Source organism: Zalophus californianus, chromosome 8 (genome assembly GCF_009762305.2).
Source record: "Zalophus californianus isolate mZalCal1 chromosome 8, mZalCal1.pri.v2, whole genome shotgun sequence".
Classification (NCBI taxonomy): domain Eukaryota; kingdom Metazoa; phylum Chordata; class Mammalia; order Carnivora; family Otariidae; genus Zalophus; species Zalophus californianus.
Window position 1 is genome coordinate 130,220,580 of NC_045602.1, and position 22,161 is coordinate 130,242,740.

Sequence of the window (22,161 nt, forward strand, 5' to 3'; positions counted from 1 at the left end):
ACTGCCCTCCCCTTCTGCACAGCGGGTAGGTCTGCCTGCCCAACAAGGTACAATCTCCACCTGGAGGGAGGGGCCTCCTCCAACCTTCCCCAGACCCTCCCTGCAAATGCGACTAGCCCATACAAAGCAACAATTCCTTTCCCAGAAGGGAACTTGTCTTTATAAACAGATTCTGGGGGCACCAATTGAAGGCAGAGGGTCGGGGAAATACGGAAGTTTATTCGTTTTTTCCCCCCAGTTTCACGGAGATAGTTGACAGTTTAAAGTGGAGAAGTTGAGATTCCCTTAAATCTTCCATCAGGTATCAAAAACAGAGCTTTGAATACAAGGAACCCATCAAGGAAAATGCCAAGAGGTAGGCTCTCAAATGAGCAAGTTTTATGGCATCTGTACTGCTTAAGTTTCTGGGCTCCTGCAACAAAGACAATGTGCTAGATTATAGTGGGGTGCTCACATCACAATCTACTGGAGCATCAGCTTCCGAGATCAGGGCAGAGAAAATACAGATATGATGCACACTTAGGCAAACTACTCCAAGCACATGTGGAAACGTTCATCTTTGCCCCAGCAATCCCTCAGGTGGGAAGCTACCCTGAGGTCAACTGTGGCGGAAGGAAAACTATGCCACAATGATGATCAAGACTATTTACGAGTTTGGGGGAAACAGGAGTACTGTAGAGCGATAGCTGATGAAACATTTTTGTATCATTGCAGGTACTTAAAAAGGACTAACCAGAAACGGCTATACCTTGGAAAGATGTCTGAAATGCGTCGCGAAAAGGAACATTAGCTTTTTACTTACGTAAAAATAATCCTCATACATTTCAATCCTGATAGAACACTTCACTGTGGGTTATCAGGTGGGAGAAGGCTTTCGATACTTCCATTTCAGTTTATCTCAAGGGCCGGGTTAATCTTGCTGTCAGAGTCGAGTGCCCACCTCACCCCAATTTTAGATGAATTGAGGCCAAAGGACAGACAACCCTTAGAGGGAGGAGAGGGCATCCACCTGCAAAGGATGTAGCCAGGCAGGGTTCACATCAGATTTTAAGGCCATGAGAATGTAATCCCTGGCCTCCTCCAGTATCAGGAGGACCCACTCACAGATGCGGATGCACCCACATCTGTTAAGATTCTCCCCGAGCCTGATGCCCGTTCTTGCCAACGGGTTTGCAAAGAAAAACACCGCAGAAGATACACAACAGGGTACCTTCCCAGCAGGACACTAACCTGGTCTTGCCCTGTCTCTCCCCCCAGTTGAGTACTTTCCCCATCACCCTCTCAAAGGATCTTCCCTCGGAATGAAGTGCCACGTCCTATGTGAATCACAGCAGTCCATTCAGTAGATGGTAACAAACAGTCTCTCTCTGCCCAAGGGCTCATACCAGATCAGGATGGGTAGAGCTATGGGGGTAATCTCTGGCATGATAAGCTTTCCATGGTCACAAGCGAGCACAAGCAAAAGTTCTCTAGAATGAGCTTACTCTAACAAAACTTTTGCCTTAAAAAAGAAAAGACAGCAGTTATTTGTGTGTGCTTGAGAAATGGGACCAGCATGGATGTAACCAGATGTACATCTTCGGTTCTAGGACCTGGAGGGTCCTGAGAGCAAAATGGTTAAATAAGAGTTCTCAGCTTTAGAGCAGAAATGAACCAGAAAAACTTAACATAACGCGCCTGGTGGGGGCAAAGGAAAAAAAAAAAAAAAAAAAACACACATCCAAAATTTATTCTCCAATAAGACAGACAGCATCAGCAGGTAAAACTACAGGGGTTTCTCCAAAGATCATACATTCACAAGGGCATTATTTGCTTAACAGTGAGAAAGGCTCCGGGTGTTCTCTGTTAACAGTAAGCACTTCACAGTGTAAACAGGTTACTAGCATTGTGTTCAACTTACAATTCCAGGAGGAAAGGCACAACGTGGCAAAAAAAAATTTTTTTTTGGATCCTAAAATTCAGGTGCAATAACAGACAAACTTTTAGTAACAGTCTTGATCTACTTGTCCACAAAGAGGGAGACGTCTCCACGCAGAAATTAAGGTCTTTCTCCTTCCTTGTTAAACCACGAGAGCATGTTTCATCATTACATATACAAAAAGGGGAGGGAGTTTAAAAAAACAAAAACAAAAACCAAGAATCACGAAAATGTTAAGTCCAGCCGCTCCCACCACACATCAACTCAGGTTTAAGACAGGGCGTGAGAACACTTCAGCGGTCATAAAATAGGAAAATAGACGCTACAAAAATAAAAAAATAAATGAGGTAGATAAATTAAAGCTTTCACACCCATGACCTGCCTGTTCCAACTTCGTAGCCTTCAAGCAATACTCGAAGAACAATCTTCATAGTAACTTGGCGTAAGTTGCACCAAGGACATTTTTGTACACATCAGTCTGTGAACCTGTGAGAAACATGCCCTTCTGGGAGTTTCTTCAAGAATGGAAACCCAGTTCTTCGATCGAGTAGGCACTGGCGAACCAAATGAAGTCACCTGAGGGTCCCTGCTCAGGTGCCCACCTCTCCCGGTGGCTCAGGAAGGAGGCATCTGGAGAGCAGACGGGGTACATTGGCACACTTGGGGCTTCAACCGAACTGTATTTAAATAAGCAGCAACACACACTGACTCCCTACGGACTAAACACAGTCCATTTGAGGGCATCCTACTTAAGGTTCCAAGGTTGGAGGAATTTTGTAATTCTACAACCTTAAGTCTAAAAAAATACATTCAGGAAAAAAAAATGGGTGAAGGGTCAGAGGTCATACAAAACACAGGTCCCTAAACAGATGCCAGATCGTGTTCATGTACCCGCATACAGTCACCGGGGAAGTCTCTAGTACCCCCCTCCCCAATTAGGCTAACGGTTATCTTTTCCATTGTAGTTCACTAAGTTCCAACTTGAAACAAGGGGACAGTCTTTGGAAATAGTTACTCTCGGTTGTACAAAGGTTTTTATGTATACAGTTTGTCGCCAAGTAACAAAGCTACTTTGCAAGACCCGCTTCTTTCCAAAATTAAAGAAAAAAAATTCTAGTATTTGTTTTAGTATGTATTTTCTTTTTTGTTTTTTTTTCAAATTTTTTTCTTTTTTCAATTTTTTTCCTTTTTTTTTTTTTTTGCAAAGCAGCATATCATCATCTGATTGTAGGACTTGCCTGAGGTTGTGATCACAACTGTAAACATCATTTGCACATCAGTAAGAAAACAAACAGGAGGAGATGGGGTCTTTTAAAAAGGAAAAAAAAAAAAGTACAGTTCTAGAGGCCATTCTGCCTGCCATTTCTCCTTCAATAAGGGTTCTCCTAGAGCTTAGCTGACTGCAATCTTGTTTTCTTCAAGGAAGTGAGGGAACTGGTGTTTGGGGACGCTGTCCGCAGCACCTGGTTTTTCTACTTCAGCACTAAGGGCGGACTGGGAGCCATCCATCTTGGAGATAGTGGTGTTGTTCACAATGGAGCTGGCCCCCAGGGAAACTGGGAGGGTAGGAATACCACCGCTCTGGATCACAGAGATTTCATTGGTCTTCATGGCCAGACCTCCATTGAGCATGGTGGTATACTGGTTCCACACGACAGGGTCCACGTTCACCGAAGGCGCCAGGATTTCTTTGGGAAACATCTCAGGGACTCTCTTCCCATCAGTTCCTAACAGAGCCATGGTGTTCTCGATGGCCAGCTTCCTCCCACGGCGTGCTGAGCTGTTGTTGGCCCCATGCGTCATGTAGTGGACCTATGGGAAGAGAAACAGAAAGGTTTCCACCAAAACCGATTTGAAAGCGTGCATGTTGGCAAGCTAGTCCATCTGCCTATGGGTTTGAACATTTTAAAATTCCAGGTTATCTGTTCTCTTGTGTATTATGTGTGGGGGTGGGGGGGGGCGGAAAATCAGATAATCTGGCAACAATGGGCCCACATTCCTGCCTAGAGGCAAGTAAAGACAACCAAAGCGGGGACATTTGCTCCAATTCTGTCCCCATCCCAACTCTTCATGTAAGCAATTTACAGGGACGCCTACTATGCACCAGGCTCAAGTGCTGTGGTTAAAATCTGCAAAGAACAAACCCACACAGGTAACACTGCGCAGCACCGCGCAGCACTTCACACACACACACACACACACACACACACACACACACACACACACACACACACAGTACAAATAAAATGGGAAGATCTGTAAGGTCAGTAGGTTGCATCCAGGTCCGTATCCTGGTTGTGTTATTTATTCACATTAGAGTTTCGCAAAATCCTGCCACTGGGGGATACTGGGCAAAGTGGGTAAGGATCTAGGAATTCTGAGTCTGCAAGTACCTGAATAAAAAATGAGTTAAAAAATAACTTTGAACCGAACAGGACACTGCCCTGATGGAGCCACTACACACTACTCAATGATCGTCATCAATGTGATCGTTCTGTTATCACAGATAAAGCAAGCCCTGCCAGAGCAGTGATGGAAGGCCTCTGTGGGAATGAATGCTAGTTATTCTAGGATCGTAGGCAAGGCAAGGCCTCTTCTGATGACAGAAATCCTACCGTCTATGGCTCCTTCCAATTCTTGTTCTCGTCCAAGTTTCTAAACCCTTTTCAAAAAATGTGGTGGGCACTACTTTCTCAGCTCACCTCCTTTCAACGCACCGACATCCTCAGAAGTTAGTGGCTATCTTTGCCAGTGAGCTCAGAAGTGACTCATTCTTCATCGCTCTAAGCTGTTAAGATGTTCCAGGCATAATTTAAAACTCCTTACTAGTATGATTCATTTATCCTCCTGGACAACTCTGAAGTTGTCACTACCATCATCCCCACGCCTGGGAAACTGAGGCACTGGGAGCCATCTGCCCAAAGCCATTTGTGCAGCAAAAGGACTCCAGTCCTTCCCTGGGCTAATCCGAGGGCCTGTGAACTAACTGAAGTTTTGTATTTCTAGAAGTCAGTATTAGAGATTAAGTTACTTTGTGGTCCTTCCCTGACATTTTTGCCAACTGCAAAATTAAAAGAATATAGCTTGTTTTTGTAATAAGTATTTTTTTTTAAAGATTTTATTTATTTGACAGACACACAGTGAGAGAGGGAACACAAGCAGGGGGAGTGGGAGAGGGAGAAGCAGGCTTCCCGCCGAGCAGGGAGCCCAATGCGGGGCTCGATCCCAGGATCCCGGGACCATGACCCGAGCAGAAGGCAGACGCTTAATGACTTGAACCACCCAGGCGCCCCCGTAGTTAAGTATGTTTAATCTTTTAAATGATATACAGTCTTATGGGTCTTTAAGACTATATATAAGGGACGCCTGGGTGGCTCAGTCGGTTGAGTGTCTGCCTTCGGCTCAGGTCATGGTCCGAGGGTCCTGGGATCGCAATTTCAGAAACACTGTGATGTGAGAAAACGTACTTTCTGATGCCTATTTTGAGAGCCAGCTGTGAGATATGACTATACAGTACCCCACCGGTCCTTAGAAGAATCCGTCATGGATGGATGAACACCAATAAAGACCTGCTGAACACCTACCCCATCCCTGCTGAGAGCCCAAAGAAACTCACCTTCAAGTTGCCTTTGGTGGTGAACGCTCGCCCACATATGTTACACACGAAAGGCTTCTCCCCTGTGTGAGTCCGCTCGTGGATCTGCAGCGCACTCGCCGAGGAGAAGTTCTTCCCGCACCGTGTGCAGCCGTGCTGTTTGGCCTGTCGGCGTGGCTGGGCCGCTAACAAAGGTGTCATGCCTGGGGACATGGTCGTGGGTCCACCAAATGCACCAGGGACTTCAACTTTGACATAGGTTGGCTGGGCTCGGATAAATGTTGATGGCAGACTGCTACGACCTAGTATCCAGAGAAAAGAAACCCCAAACCTTTATCATCCCATACTCATTCCTTCTCCAACCACAAAAGAGCTTTGATGACAACTGCCCACCGAGAGCCTGGAAACAGCTTTTGGGACAATGTGTTATCTCCGAGGCAGCCTTCCTCTTTAGCACGCTGACCTGCCCAGGGAATAACAACTCAAATATTTACTTCGGAAATGTCACCATTTTAAGTGTTAAGGTATGGGCAACACACAAACCCCAGAAATTCAAGTTCCTGCATAGAAAGTTATCTTTAAGAGGAGCCTGGCTGGCTCAGTTGGTGGAGCTCCGTGACTCTTGATCTCAGGCTTGTGGGTTCGAGCCCCACGTTGGGTGTAGAGTTTACTTAAAAGTAAATACCTAAAAACTACTTTAAAAAAAGTTACCTTTTATGCCTGGAGGGTAACCCTCTCGGGTTCCCTCCCTCCTTGGGAGCTTTGTGCTATTACTCTGCTATCACTCAGTAAAACCTTACTTTGCTGCCACAAAGAAAAAAAAAGAAAAAAAAAAAGTATGCCCGGACACCAGCTTTATTTCATTCTACATTACAGCTGTTTCCCCATTTCACCATTAATGACATCAACAGGCATCCCACAATTTATATGTGCACTTTACACAGTTTAGATTCTCCTCCTCATGCCCACCGCCTCCCCCCACCAAGAGTTATTAATCTGTGAACCTTCCATTAGGGAGAGGGACCTCAGAATCAAGGAACTATGGCTTATCTCAGTGGCCAAAATGCAGTGCCTACTTAAACATTTTCCTACTGGATCATTTCCTTAAGATTACCCAATGTCTCCCTGGGGCTCAACCACAAAAGTTAAAAACCAACAAGTGTGCTGTCCATACCCAATTTGCATTAACCACCGCAAATAAAAGGACCTTAGTACTAGGACAGAGGTAGTTATTATTGCCCTCTACCCAGAAGTACAAAGAGGCTAACTGCCCTACAAAGGAGCTGCTTTGCATACATCATACTGTCCATTTGCCAAGTTCAACCCAAGTTCCTTTTGGATGACCTTGTGCCCAAAATGGACCTAAGTTAAATCCAAAGCTCTATCACCTTCCATCTCAGTGCGGATGTTCTCGGAGCTGTCTGCTTTGCCACCAGCATCAGGAGATCTGGACTTGATGCTTTCTGCCTGGCTATTGGCTGGGGACAGTGCCTGGAAGGACGCAGTCTCCAAGACATCTGGACTTCGGCTTTGGTACTCCTGGTCTCCCATCACCGAGGACGAGGAGTCGTTGGTCAAGCCATCACTCTCCACTGAACCGTTTTCTCTGCTGCTTTGCCGCTGCAGGAGAAGAGGGGCAGGACCCACCTTCCCCGGGGCATCTAGGGAAGCCGTCACGGCAAACCCGAGCGTGGGTGATGCCGAATGCACGCTGGGAAGAGCCACAGGGACCTTCACGGAGCTACTGGGGGCATCCTGGGGGCCGACCTCGTCAACATCGATGCTTTCGATAACATCATCGTGACAGACGGCACCTGCGCTACCATGTTCACTGACCATCATGGACTCGGGACCCGTAAAGTCACAGGGATTCTCGGGCAGAGGCGTGTTGGGAATCTGGCCGCCCATGTGCATCCGGATATGCTGCTGCAGCAGGACCGCGTTGGTAAACTTCTTCTGGCAGATGGGGCACGAGTGCTGCGTCTTTATGGACGTGTTGGTTCGGTGGACCCCGAGGTGCGTCTTCAAGTTACCCTTAGTGGAGAAGGCTCGCCCACAGATCTTACACTGGAATGGTCTCTCCCCGGTGTGGGTGCGGTAATGCATTTTGAGGGAGCTTTGGCAGCTTAAGACCCGGTGGCAAATGAGACATTCGTTGGGATCGGTGGTGGCCTTGTCGATGTTCTCCACCAGCTGCTGCAATTTCAGGGTCTCTGACCCTGGCTCGGGTGTCCCACTCCCTTGGAAGCCACCAACCCTTGGGGAACTGTGGTTTGGCCCCACCCCGGATAGTAGGGATCCATCCTCACTGTCTGGAGAAGGCCCGGGCTGTAGGTCGCTGGGCAGTGGGCCGCCCATGAGGTCCTTGGGGTTAGTCCCTGAAGAAAGATTTTGAGGTAGCCCTACGTTGGGGGTCCCTGTTACAAGGACAGGTTTGCTGTCTAAAGAGAGACTCGATTCATCTATGGGGACAGGTACAGAGAGTGCATAGGGAATGCCATTGCCTGCCGCCATTTTGTCGTGGAACTCGGCAAAGAGCTGGGGGTTCGCCTTCACCTGGGGATGTCGATGAAAGTGCACCTTGAGGTTGCCCTTGGTGGTGAACCGGTGGCCACAGACAGAGCACACGAAGGGTCTCTCTCCGGTATGGGAGCGGAGGTGGATCTGCAAGGAGCTATCAGTCCCAAAAACCTTGCTACAGTACTTACACTTGTGCTTGCAGAGGATGGCCTCGTCTTTGGGTTTGACCTCCACCGGGGACACGTTCGGGGGCTTCCCCTTCCCTTTCTTGGACGGGTCTAACGCCACAGTGGAGAAAGGGCTCTGGAAGAGCACAGAGCCCGGGGCCTGAGGTAGCAAAGCACCGGGAAGGCGCGACATGACGTTCGGCAGCACCCTCGTCCCATCCGGCTTCAGGGGGAAGGGCGCCAGCCCCTGGGACGCAGAGCTGCTGGTGGCAGAAGGGATGTTTGCGTGAGGTAGCTTGGCCTGTTTCAAGGCATCCAGAGACAGGCCCTGGCTTCCGGCTTTCTGGCTGAGCAGAGCCACGGCCGCCGAAACCTGCTGGGACATGTGGCTGCCCAAGGTCTTGAGGGTGTCCGCCCCCGCCACGCCCGAGTGGAGCGCGTGGGAGGCCCACATGTTCACCTGCACGCGGATCTGCTCGGTGAGCTGGATCTGCTGCAGCTGTTGCTGCTGCAGGCACAGGATCTGCTCGAGGACCCACGGGATGCTGCCGGCGCCGGGCAAGGGGGCTGGCGGCGCGTCGGCGCTCCGCTGGGTCACCGCCACCTTGGTGCCCCGCAGGGCCTGAAGAGTGACGTTAGTGTGGGCCACTTTGCCTTTGGGTAAATAGCTTAGGTCCTGGGACGTGGATGGCAGGGCGGTCTCGGTCTTCAGGTACACGACCGACTCGGCCCCCGGCTTCTCCTTCATCTCCCCCGAGCCGCCGCCATCCTCCCGGGGACCCTCCTTGCTGCTCGGACTCAGCACAGCCCCGGCGAAGTCCTCTGAAGGCACTGGCCCCTCACTGTCGTTCATGATGAGGACAGGTGGATTTTTAGTGCAATTCTTCTTGTGTTCTAAGAACTCGGAGAAGCTGAAGAACTCCGCACAGCATTTCTCACAGATGTGCGTCTCCTCCCGCCGAGTCCTCTTTGCTGTCATTCCATCCCTGCTGGCTTCATGGCCATTCCCTGGGTGGTTCATTGGAGCACCTGGGACAAGAGAACACATGCTAAGAACTGTGCCCAAGAAGGGATGTGGGGTAATTTCTAGCGAAGAACCACAACTCACAATACAGACACCTTCGTGACCTGTGTCCTAAGAGGCAGAAGACTGTGAAAGGGAACTAGCCATTCAGAGGTCTGAATGACCTAACCACTCGTGTAGTGGGTTGAATTGTGTCCCCCCCACCCCCACCCCAAATATGTCCAAGTCCTTATACCCAGCACCTGTGCATGTGAACTTATTTGGAACAGGATCTTTGCAAATCTAGTTGGGAGGGTCCCTAACCCAATGCCTGATGTTCTTCAAGAGATAGGGAAAGGAGAGATGGAATAAATAAGGCCCTATGGGGACTCCTCGGTGGCTCAGTCGTTAAGCATCTGCCCTCGACTCAGGTCATGATCCTAGGGTCCTGGGATCAAGCCCCGCATCCGGCTCCCTGCTCCGCAGGAAGGCTGCTTCTCCCTCTCCCACTCCCCCTGCTTGTGCCTCTCTTGCTGTGTCTCTCTGTCAAATAAATAAAATCTTTGGGCGCCTGGGTGGCTCAGTTGGTTAAGCGACTGCCTTCGGCTCAGGTCATGATCCCACAGTCCTGGGATCGAGTCCCATATCGGGCTCCCTGCTCAGCAGGGAGTCTGCTTCTCCCTCTGACCCTCTTCCCTTTCATGCTATCTCTCATTCTGTCTCTCAGATAAATAAATAAAATCTTTGAAAAAATAAATAAATAAATAAAATCTTTAATAAATAAATAAATAAGGCCCTAGGAAGGAATTACAGGGCTGTAACCAAGGACTCCTGGAAGCCAAGAGAAGACAGAAAGGAGGCTTGGAACAGTTTCCTCCCCAGAGTCTCCAGAATGAACCAACCATCCCCACCAACACCTCAATTTCAGATGTCTGGCCTCCAGAATCATTTGTTTTTTGTTGTTAAGATTTTGAAAAAGACAGCATAAGCAGGGGGAGAGGCAGAGGGAGAAGCAGGCTCCCCACTGAGCTGGGATCCTGCTGTGGGGCTCGAACCCAGGACCTGGAGATCATGACCTGAGCCGAAGGCAGATACTCAACCATCTGAGCCACCCAGGCACCCCTAAATTTCTGTTGTTTTAAGCCATCCAATTTGTAATGGAAACCCTAGGAAATTCATACAATTTATTATTAAAAAATAATCCCCTTGGGGCTCTGCACCCAGACTGAGCTAGCTAAGGCAAATGGGTCTCTGAATATAAGTGACATTGGAAACCTGCTCAAATATGGCTGCTCACCACCACCGTGGGGCCCCTAAAAGCGAAACTGCATTAAATCACTCATTCAGGGATGCCTGGGTGGCTCAGTTGGTTAAGCGTCTGCCTTCGGCTCAGGTCATGATCCCAGAGTCCTGGGATCGAGTCCCTCACGGGGCTCTCTGCTCAGCAAAGAGCCTGCTTCTCCCACTGCCTGCCGCTCCCCCTGCTTGTGCTTGCTCTGACAAATAAATAAATAAAATCCTAAAAAAAAACCCCACTCATTCAGTGTAACGAGTGTACCTTCCCAGTTTCGGGTGCCAACAATTGTGAGAACAGTGCCAAATTCACTGAAAATACGGAGAACGGCACGCTGGATCCATTTACACAGGAAGGCCAGGCAGATATTCCTATAGGAATATTTTCATATGAGACACTGACAAAAGAAAAGATTTCATGTTCAAGGAAGGCTGTGACTATGTGACTTTGATGACCTTACAGTCATGAAAAACTTAAAGTCTTACCCGTCAGGACACTAAAAGGGTTAATAAACCATTATGTAAAAAGGGAAGCCCGAGAATGGAAAGGGGATGGGAATGATGGGTTTCATTCTTCTCCCTGTACTTGCAACTTCTACCACTCTAATTTATCTGAAATGAAATATACAAAATCAAACATCTTCCTACATCTGGGCAGTTACATTCCTAAAGAGGACTGGTCCGTGGATTTCTTTTGTAATTGGGTCCTATTCCGTTAACGCTAGCCTGCATATTAAAATGCCCATCTTGGGGCTGTGGCTTTATCTGGATGCTTGGGTCCTGAAAGCAACAAGTTGGGTGAAGAGTCTCCCTAAGCTACTTTATTGCTCTCATTTCCTGGCTATCGATTGTATGTATATTCTCCCACTAAGAAGTCAAAGGTATACCTCGGAGCCAGCAACTCTTAGGTGTATGGATCTAAACCACACAGATCATTGCAGAAGTATACGAAGATCCATGTAAGAAGGGTTGTTTTTGTTTACAGAAATGTTTATAGCATAAGTAAATTTTGATTCACGCATACAGCAAAAATGGCCTAACTTCTGTATGACATGGAGACAGATGTTAGGTCAAAGAAATAGGCTGCAGAACAGTATGTAAAATGTGACCACTTTTGTTTAAACTAAAACGTGTTTGAAATGTAGGGATGCGTGGAAGAAAGGCCAAGAAGGATACATCTCCCTTTTAAGGAAATTATTACTTTTTAAAGAAAACGAATATATTTTTGCCTCTCAACTCCTTGGGTGATTACACTCCCTAAAACCATAGGGTTTTTTTTTTTTTTTAAAGATTTTATTTATTTATTTGACAGAGAGAGACACAGCAAGAGAAGGAACACAAGCAGGGGGAGTGGGAGAGGGAGAAGCAGGCTCCCCGCCGAGCAGGGAGCCCGATGCGGGGCTCGATCCCAGGACCCTGGGATCATGACCTGAGCCGAAGGCAGACGCTTAACGACTGAGCCACCCAGGCGCCCCAAACCATAGGGTTTTGACAGAGAAGTCCACCACAGTATGGGGGAGGAGTTGATCTTGGAAGAAAAAAGTGTGTTTCTCTTGAGAACGTTTACAGAGTTTCAAAAAGTGGTTCTTTAAAATTACATAAGGTGGCCTAATCTTTATGAATTTCAGACCCAGCACTATGAAGTTTTGCAAGTGTGTGTGGGTTGGGGGTGGGCCAGGGAGAAAGAGCCAACAAGCCAGGTCTGGCCTGCCAGTGCAGGGAAAGCAGGTTAGGGCTGACCCAGCACTTGCCTGTGAACAAGTTGGTTACGGTAGCCTTAGCCCTCAGAATCTGCCTGAGGGCGCCTGGGTGGCTCAGTTGGTTAAGCGACTGCCTTCGGCTCAGGTCATGATCCTGGAGTCCCTGGGAGTCCCACATCGGGCTCCCTGCTCAGCAGGGAGTCTGCTTCTCCCTCTGCCCCTCCCCCCTCTCATGTGCTCTCTCTCTCTCTCTCTCTCTCTCTCAAATAAATAAAAATCTTTAAAAGAAAAAAAAAGAATCCGCCTGAAACATGCATAATCATGACAACCTCATAAGGTAGATATGCCTGGGTTAAGTGAAGTTTTTAACAAATGTGTGTCAAATGCCTACTAATGTGCCTGACGCCATCCTGGATAGGATCTGGCCAAAGTGCAGATACTGTGGTGTTCAGTGAACATTAGTTTCTCTACACCCTCTATTTCTAATGGCTCAAATGGTTAGCAGGGCAACCAGGGCTGCTGAGAACAAGATTTAACAGTAACGGTCACTGAATGCCTAACTCATTTACCAATACTTCCCACCTCCTACTGGGCACAAGACAGGGGAGCTAGGGATCTGACAACGGTGGTGAAAAAGATGAACCTGCTATTCTTGTCTGTCTGCAGTTCAGACTAGGGACCTCTAGGTGCCCCATACTATACTCACCCAATCTATGAAGTATCTGCCCCATTTAGAGATGAGAAACACAGAAGTCACAGTATCGTGACTTTCCCCAAGGCAACACAATTAAAAATTAGTCATAGGTAACTTCTGAGCACTTACTATGTGCCAGGCAACAATTTATAGGTTATAACAACTTTGAGGTAGAGGCTATCGTATTTCACAGAGAAACCAACGCACAGAGGACATCAGTTTGCCCCAAGTAATACATCTGATAAACTGCAAGGCCAGTATTAAAACCCAGGCATGCAGCGCCCAGATCCTCCCTTTCTTCCTACACTTCCTACCATAATATGTTTCTTCTGTTGAGATTGCAACTATCTTTCCTCTAGAAGACACCCCAGGGAGGACAGACAAGCCTGAGGGGTCAGGGTGGCAAGGAAGGGGAAAGGGACCAGGGCACATGCCACTACTATCTTTCTGCGACTCCCTGAAGTCACTTTAAGTTAGTACACAATGCACCTCTGCTACCTAACCGGTGATCAATAGGTAAGTTCCTGATCCCAGGCATAGAATCCAGTTAAAAATATTTGTCAGTTCCCAGAATACAGTATCTATCCCTACACTTTCCCAAGACAGGGAGTGGGGTGTTGGAGGGGTTGTTACATAGCACTTTCCGGAAAAGCAGTTCTGGCAATTATGTGTCAAGAACCTTAAAACAGAACTTTTTAACAAGTGTCTCTTGGCAGGGAAATACACACTGTATATTTACACACCCTGGTAGGTGTATATAAGAGATACACCTCCTTCCCAGCACTATGGGCAACATCAGGTTGGTGCAATTCTCCTTTGACCCTTGTTAGGCGTTTACTTTATGAAATACAAGGATACATTTCTCATATTAACAAATAGCAAAAACAAAAACAGATGCACTCTGTGGTCAAGCAGTAAGGTTCTGATTAAATAGGTCAGGGTAGGGGCGCCTTGGGTGGCTCAGTTGGTTAAGCGACTGCCTTCGGCTCAGGTCATTCATGATCCTGGAGTCCCAGGATCGAGTCCCGCATCGGGCTCCCTGCTCAGCGGGGAGTCTGCTTCTCCCTCTGACCCTCCCCCCTCTCATGCTCTCTCTCTCATTCTCTCTCTCAAATAAATAAATAAAATCTTTAAAAAAATAAAATAAATAGGTCAGGGTACAGGGGAAAAAAAGGGACTACTTCGTAGCCTACCAAAATAAAGCAGATCTATGTTATCTGTGCTGCTCTAGGGGACAACTGCCTGGGATTTTATTTCAAGAGGACGAGGTGAACGGGATGTATCTCTGTGGTCCCATCTGTGTTTGTGGATAAAGATATAAATATGTACGTGGAAAAATTTCTATCTGAAGTAAGAGAAACGAGGGCTGCGCTCTAAGCTCTTGGGAGTGTGGGCCTGGGGACTGAGGAAGAGAAAAATTTTAAAGTATCAACTTTTGTACTACGGTTTCTTTCTCATTAGCATGTTTAAAAACCTGGACTCCACCATTCTAACTTCTGGAAATCTCCAATAAAGCCCCTGCAAGAATGCCCATCCCACTCTAAGGGAAACCACCACCACCCTCCACAAACAAAACACATGCTATTGCACCTTAACCCATTCATCTCTTCAGCCACGTAATCAAGCAAGCGTCCTCTGTCCCAATTTGCAGATGCACAAACTGAGGCTCAGAAATAAGTGGCTCAAGGCAACAAACTGCTAACCAGAAGAAGATGATCAGGGATTGTATTCTTTTTTTTTTTTTTTTTTTTTTTTTTAATTTGAGAGAGAGAATGAGAGATAGAGAGCACAAGAGGGGAAGAGGGTCAGAGGGAGAAGCAGACTCCCCGCCGAGCAGGGAGCCCGATGCGGGACTCGATCCCGGGACTCCAGGATCATGACCTGAGCCGAAGGCAGTCGCTCAACCAACTGAGCCACCCAGGCGCCCCAGGGATTGTATTCTTAAGTACCATCTAGAAGGGCACTAAACTTAGTGGCCTCATTTATCGTGTTTCTTCTAGAGCCGAGTTTCTCACACTTCTTTCCATTTCATCATTCTATGGAGGTTTTTAAAGCTTTCTTTTCGTAACTACTGCCCCCCCCCATGAAATTTTAATACCACAAATATACTGTGTATCTGTTTATGCACTATGGTCCTTCGGAAGGCCACAAACCACTGTAAATCAATCTTCCATCCCCTCCCCCTCAAGAAATGTTCATACCACCCCCCAAAAGAAATTAAAAAAATGTTCACTCCCTTAGGGACAATATTCCTTCATTGAAATCAGGTTCTAAACCAGCATTCTTCAACTGGAGTCCATGAAATTAGATAAGAAAAAAAAAAATCTTTATTTTCACTAATCTGTACTAAAATTTAGTATTTGAGGGGTGCCTGGGTGGCTCAGTCATTAAACATCTGCCCTCCGTTCAGGTCATGATCCCAGGGTCCTGGGATCAAGCCCTGCATCGGGCTCCCTGCTCAGCGGGAAGCCTGCTTCTCCCTCTCCCACTCCCCCTGCTTGTGTTCCCTCTCTGTCAAATAAATAAGTAAAATCTTAAAAAAAAATAAAAATTAAATAAATAAAATTTAGTATCTGACTTTCAATGACAGATGTGGGAAACACACCACAAGGCTATCTGCATAACCTGTGACTTCATCACCAACAGCAGATCTTTTCATATGATGTTAATGCCATTGCCTTACTGGAAATTCTGGTGGTTATCTGACCAGCAGCGCCGATCTTATTTAATGCGTTCATAAAGAAGCACATTATATCACAAATATTTTTTGGTTTTGGTAACTATATATATATATATATATATATATTTATATATATATATTTTTTAAAGATTTTATTTGACAGAGAGAGACACAGCGAGAGAGGGAACACAAGCAGGCGGAGCGGGAGAGGGAGAAGCACGCTTCCCGCCGAGCAGGGAGCCCGATGCGGGGCTCGATCCCAGGCCCCTGGGATCATGACCTCAGCCGAAGGCAGATGCTTAACAACCGAGCCACCCAGGCGCCCCAATAACTACATTTCAACGCAATTTATTTCCTTGGTGTTTCTGTGCATTTTAATTTTGCATTTAAATGCGTTCTGTGGAGAAGGAATCTACGGCACAAAAAAGGTTAAGCTCCCCTGCACTAGAAGGATCTAACAGTTTCCAAGAGTGATTTACAACCTGAATACCAGCTTGCCTTCACTGTATACACAGGCTGGCCTCTTCTGCAGGTTGGATGCAAAACCAACAACATCCCACTTGAGTCTTAAAACAGCAGAAGCTCTGAATGCATGTGCAGTAAAACGTACCTTCTGCATCCAGACCACCATGGGCAAATACCAAAGCCCTACTTGCCCGAGAGAGTAAGAGGACTGGGTTATTAACAATTGCCTGCTCCGCTTAAGTTAACCCTTCCCAAAAGGAAAAGGCAGAGTTCAGAGAGATTACCCAGCAACTAGTTCTTCCATCTTTCCACCCCACCCCCACTCCGAATTTTAGGAATGTTATCTCTCAGCATCTAGTTATCCAATAAGTTGGAAGAATGCAGTAAACCCAGCAGGGGTCTTAGATTCAATCACTGCCAAATGGATAGAAAATACTCTTACTATTGTATAGAAGAAAGGCTCATCTACTAGAAGCCAATCAAACTCTGGAGCCTCCAAAATGCTTAAAAAATAAAACCTATATAATCTTGAGAAAAGCATTATGACTCAAGCTTATTTCCCCTCCCCCATTTCTATATTAGAAGAACCACAATGAGTAGATTAAAGTATACAATATCTTCGACCCTCCCCCACCCACAGGATAATTGCTTACCAAAAAACAAAAGGGATGGCCTTTGAACCAGTTGAAAGAAGTGTCCATTTTACGAGTTTAATTTTACATCTCAATTCAGCAATCCCAGAAACACTTAAGTAACAAGGCTTTAACTCAATTCATAGATAGCAAATTAAAGCTATAATTAAGTTTGACTTAATTTAAGAGCTAAAAACTTGTTCGGAACGGTCCTGGATCAAAATTCAGAGACTCTGCTGAGAAGGAAAAACGGTAAAAGAATCCAAGAGGGCTGTAACAGCTGTTAATGTGTCTGAGTTCTGCTATTTACATTAAGAGATAGGTCCCATTTTCCCTCAACTGGAGTTCATCTTTTAAGCAAACGTGTAAACTCCATGTAGGCAGGGGCTTTTGTTTTCTCCTTCTAGAGTCCTCCCGCGCCCCCCAACAAAGACTGACAGTCACGAAATTCATTTGAAAAAAAAGGATGGGGGTAACTGGAGATGCAGTGCTTGTGTGAGTTTAGTCTTTTAAAATGGTTTAGATGCTTTCCTTAAAGAATCAAAAGTACAACAGTTAAGGGCTGAGGAAAGAGGGAACTTGTTGAACTCTTCCCCATGATTTTTCCAGGGCAGTAAGGCCCAGAGCATGAAATGCAAACACTGCTTTATTTCCAACTCTCCTCCCCAAAGACCCCTTAATCTAAAGTCCGAAAAGGCACATCTCAAACTTTAAAAGGGAGGCGAGATTGTCAAACTCGACCAGCTAAACACTCATCAGGGCTCCTTCATCAAAGGAACTGATGGAAAATCCCATCTCATAACCAACCAGAGTCAGATCATGAGAAACAGCTCCTTGGATTCGGAGCATGGCTAAAATCAACCATGAGCAAGCCATTTCAACGGGGAGCTACTGTTTACTCTAAAATGAGTACAAATGAGAATTAAAGATAATGTACTTGAGGTCCCCAGCCTCGTTAGTAGGCTACAGTTAAAAACTGCAGAATCATCTCAATGAGCAGTTCAGAACTGTCTTGACACAAGAAGTAAATAAAATTGAAAACAGTTATTTTTAACAAAATTGATTACTAATCACATTCCCAGCACACAGTGGGGGTCCTTCTGCAGTTGAAATGATCTGAGCAGGACTCTTTACCTCCACCGTATAAAGGAAAAATCCAAAAGCTCAGAGAAATCGAGCAGGTCTCAAGGTTACACAGCTGAAAGTCATACAACCGGATTGGAATGCACATCTCTAAAATCTTACCAAAACACTAACTTCATTTAAAAAGAGGAAGTGCTGACTGCATCCCCTGCCTCCCAAGATGGCTCCCCAACTCCCCACCCATGAGGAAGCCAGGGGAGGCTGAAATGACCAAGTACCGACTTGTGCAACTTATTTTTAACGGAACAAAAGGGGCTCCGGGCAAGCTGGAGCCCCTTTCTCTGTCGGAAACGAAGATCGAAACACAGAAAGTCTGGCCTGCAACATTCAAGCTACTATCAACGAGATTTCCCTCTCTCCCCAATTAAAATAGGAACTTCCAAGGGCCCTCTTGCTAAATCATTACCGCTAGCGGAGGTCATTTCAGTTTAGAAACTGGGGCTAGGCAGTTGTTTGAAACTTGGGGATCTTAATCGTTGATGGTTGTAATCCAGTTTAGCACAAAGGGCATTCGAAACTCTTTTGAGAAAATGCTAATTTTCCCCGTATGTAGCGTGAGACCACTGCCCACCTGCAGATGTTTTGATCTGCTAATTGATCCCCAAACTCCATTTTCCTCTCTCAAGAATTCTTTACAAGTGGATCTCAAATTGGTTTTGCAAAATAGGAGTGGGCCAATCTTAGTTTTTAAAAAATTACGCATATCTATGTATCTGTCGGTCTACACAGATCCACACAGATCTATAGATCCGTGTGTCTATATAGCTGCATATATATTAATACGGAGATAGGTACGTACGTACCAAGCTGCTCAAATGCAAAATGCAGCCATTAAAATGTATACTGCTTGAGGAAAACTACCTTCTGTCTCATGGTGGCAACTGGAGATCCTGCAAACACATTCTAGAATCGAGGAACTCTTTTCAAGAATTCCAAAGACTTGGCAAAGAGTACCAAGTACAGCCAAGGCTCGCGCAATCAACTGGCTTAGGTCCCCAGGGGCGCCCATCCTTGGGCCCAGCCAGGCGCTCTCCATCCCCACCCCCCAACCCGTCCCACCCATCAGGTGTGAGCCGGTACCTGTGAGGGGACCCGCCTCTCAGCAAAGCGTGCGGCTCCAGGCTGGGCCTCCAGGGGGCGCCTGCGCGCAACTCGGCGGTCCGCTGTAACCCCAGCGCTCAATAGCGAACCCACCCCCCTCCCAAATCGTGGAGGGAGCGCACAGTCAGGCCGGAGATCCTAAGCGGAGCTCGTGTTAACTGACTGCAAACTCCAACCAGCGTTAATTTAAGAAGCCACCCTGTAACAAGCTCCCCGCAAAGGTGCCAAACACCACCAAAAGCACCACTTGCTGCGCCCACCAAAAATAAAGGGGGTAGGAGAACGGGGAGGTCAAAGCAGAACCAGGGGAGGGGTCAGAGCCCGGAGCTCGCCCCTCCTCTTGGGAGGAAGCGGGCGGGCGGAGGGTTAACCCTTTTGTTCCAGGTGGGCCAGGCGACGAAGCCTCTCCATGCTCTCCCCCCAAGTGCCCCCCCGACCCGAGGCACAAAGAGAGTCCATCATCCTGGGGCCTCGGGTGCCCGCAGCCCTGACCATCAGACGCCCCGAAAACGCACAGCCGCCCCTGGTCAAGCCGATCTCTTTAATTTGCCCTGGAAAAAAGATGTTACTTGCGGGGGGGGGGGGGGATAGAGATTTACATTAACCGATTATAAATTTGGGAAACATACTACATTCCCTCCCCGGAAAAAAGGGGTAGGTAGCCAAAAAGGAGCGCAGCCTTCCCATCGGAGTTGGGAGTTGTGGCTTAGAATGTCTGGGATTACAGTGCACACCCCCATCAGCGGCTGGGAAATTAGAAAGCAGGCGGGGAGAAGAGGGGAAACGACCCACAAGGCCCAAGAGGAGGTTAACAACGCCCCCTCCCCCCATGCGTAGCTAAAAACTTATCAGGCGACAATTTGGCGGGCCAGGACCGAGGGGAGATAGTGGGAAATCGACTCGCTCCTACACCCTCCTCGGCCAAGTGACTAGGAGAAGGGGAGTTTGTCCGGCCGCTCCCGGCGGGGCGAGGGTCCCGAACGCCTCCCGACCCCGGAGACGCTCCCCGCGGAAGCGTGGGGCGGGTCAGCCCCGGGAGCTCGCCCTGGCCGCGACCGCCCAGCCCTGGCCCGACCTCTCCCCTCTGGCCCCCGAGGCACGCTTCTGGAAAGCCGGACACCCCAGGAAAGCCCCGCAAAATTCCAGCCGGGTGCACCCCAGAGGAGCTGCCGCGCGCCCGCGACCCCGGCCCCGGGGAGCCTGCACCCCTCGGGCTCGCCGCGGTTATTTTTAGGAAGTCGGAAATCAAAGATGGCTGGAGGTCAGGCCCCGAAAGGTTAGGGCGAAGATCGCAGGCGGCAAAGCCCGGGGAGAAGCCAAAACCCTGAAGAAATTTTTTTTAAAAAGGGAAATACTGTGCCCTTCTCCCCCACCTCTTCGGGCCCTCCAATCCCCTCAGAGCGGGTGGCCCGCACCCCAGCTCCCGGAGGTGGGGAGAGGTCGCGCCCCCCTCCCCCCGCTTGGCCCGGGAGGGGCGCGTGCAACAGATCGCCCTCCCCCCGGGGGTCTTCCAGGGGTGCGCCCCTTCTCCAGCCTCCTAGAAGAGCCCCCAAGGGGTGAGGGAAAAGGTGGGGACCCCCGGGGTCTTTCTTTTAAAAGCGGCGCCAGGGAGGGAGGAGGGGAACCTAAGTTACAAGTGGGGGGGAGGTTACTAGCGAGGGGAGTGGAACCAATTAAGAGGGGCAAGGGACGAGAAGGGAACCTTTCAGGAATGAGGGACAGAGGGTGGGGGTCAATCTTACAACAAGAGGAGCGAGACCTGGGGGTGAAACTTACACAAGAGAGGGAAGCCGTAAAGTGTAAAATTAACAAGGGCGGGGGTGGGGGGTGGGAACGAGGGTGCCTTCTCTAGAGCTGAGCCCCCCGATCTTGGTTCCAGAATCTGCGTTAGAAGCCGCTAGTTCCCCGAAGCTCGCGCCTTCGAGGGTCCAGCGAACGTCCGGGAAACTGCCCGCCCCCGGCGCGCGCCCCCAGCCCCACTCACCCGGCTCCCCCGCCGCCGGCGCCGCTGGGGCCGCATCTGCAAACTCCGGGGCCGGCTGCTGCGGCTGCTGCTCGCCCTGGTCCTCCTCCGAGTTGATGTGCTGGGGTTTCGCCTGCTTGCGCCTCGACATGGTGCGAGCATCGGGCCGCCCGGAGAGCCGCGGTTATTTGCCCACTCCGCCACAAATTCCTGGAGTTAGGAAATTTACCCCCCTTCGGCCGGAACGCGCATGTCCCAGTAATTATTATTATCAATAATGCATTGCGATTTATCATGAGCCCTGACAGCTGATTGGCCTGGGTCCAAGACCTCAGAGATCATTTAAATAAGCCCTCATTGATCAGGGAGGGGCGAGGCATTCTGGGCTTTGTAGTCCGGCCCTGCATGCGACAAAGGCGTGTTCCTCGGGGGAGCGCAACTAATTAGCATCCGGGCTCAGATTGGCTGGATCGTGCACGAAATCAGAGGGGGACCCATCCTCGCTCCAGCTATCTGAGTCCTTGGAGAGAAGAATAAAAATAATTGTGTGCTTATTAAAAATTAGGAGCGTCCGTAAAAGTTTTGGAACGAGCGTATCTGGTAGTGTGCTCCAGAAATTACTTTTGTAAGGTTGATATCCGCGCAAGCCGGGGTTGGAAGGTCTTTTCAGTGGAATAGTTTGGCACAATTTTCACATCTACCCAGAAACCCTGTAAACAAAAAACAGATATGACACATGTCTCCTTCCATCTTATTTTTTATTGAAATGTTTAAATGGAATTTCGAGATGCCTGAAGAATAGTGAAAATGGTGGTTTATTCAACCTTCCCAATCCATCTCACCTCTTAAAATGGCCTTGGAATTTCCAAAATTTCAGATTATCCTCTCATCATGATTTATTTCCTTTAAATGCTAAATAATAGCCCCAGGGTTCATATTCGCAAGGATTGGTTTGTTGTTACAATGCGACTGTGGTTTTTGGTTTGGGGGCTTTTTACTCTAAAATGACTGGATACTAAATACAGAAAAGGCAGATTAAAGGCCAGTATAGTCAAAGATAGTATCAAAACAGCAAGCAATTGCATTTTTTCCTCCACAAGCCATAAAAGTCTGATAACATCATATTTTATTGCTGAGACAGTGCTCCTGCATCTCCCATGGAATAGCAGTGAGTACTGTCAGAGTAACTGGGTGTCACTAAACTAATCGCTGGAATTTTTTTGCAATACGGACTTCATTATGGAAAAGGGGTATAGTTCAAAGTGATTGCATCATCCTGACATGGGG

The 22,161-nt window shown here is 47.9% G+C and overlaps 1 protein-coding gene across 1 annotated transcript; it reads right to left on the minus strand.

Annotated features, from left to right (window-relative positions):
- Positions 1–1,727: 1,727 nt before the first annotated feature.
- SALL4 (spalt like transcription factor 4) lies at positions 1,728–21,025 on the minus strand. Its single transcript, XM_027622908.2, has 4 exons — positions 20,896–21,025; positions 6,902–9,229; positions 5,535–5,815; positions 1,728–3,730 (listed from the first exon to the last, which is right to left on the minus strand). Exons 1-4 carry the CDS (start codon positions 21,023–21,025, stop codon positions 3,311–3,313), a joined length of 3,159 nt encoding a protein of 1,052 aa, XP_027478709.1. The 3' UTR covers positions 1,728–3,310.
- Between the last annotated feature and the right edge of the window lie 1,136 nt (positions 21,026–22,161).

What these genes read in the sequence shown, in the direction of transcription:
- SALL4 (XM_027622908.2), bottom strand. Translation starts at nt 21,025, where the DNA reads ATGTCGAGGCGCAAGCAGGCGAAACCCCAGCACATCAACTCGGAGGAG. An exon ending in CATCCGCACTGAGATGGAAG is followed by an intron (nt 5,816 to 6,901) that starts GTGATAGAGCTT and finishes TCTGGATACTAG; the next exon opens with GTCGTAGCAGTCTGCCATCA. An exon ending in CCACCAAAGGCAACTTGAAG is followed by an intron (nt 3,731 to 5,534) that starts GTGAGTTTCTTT and finishes CTCTTCCCATAG; the next exon opens with GTCCACTACATGACGCATGG.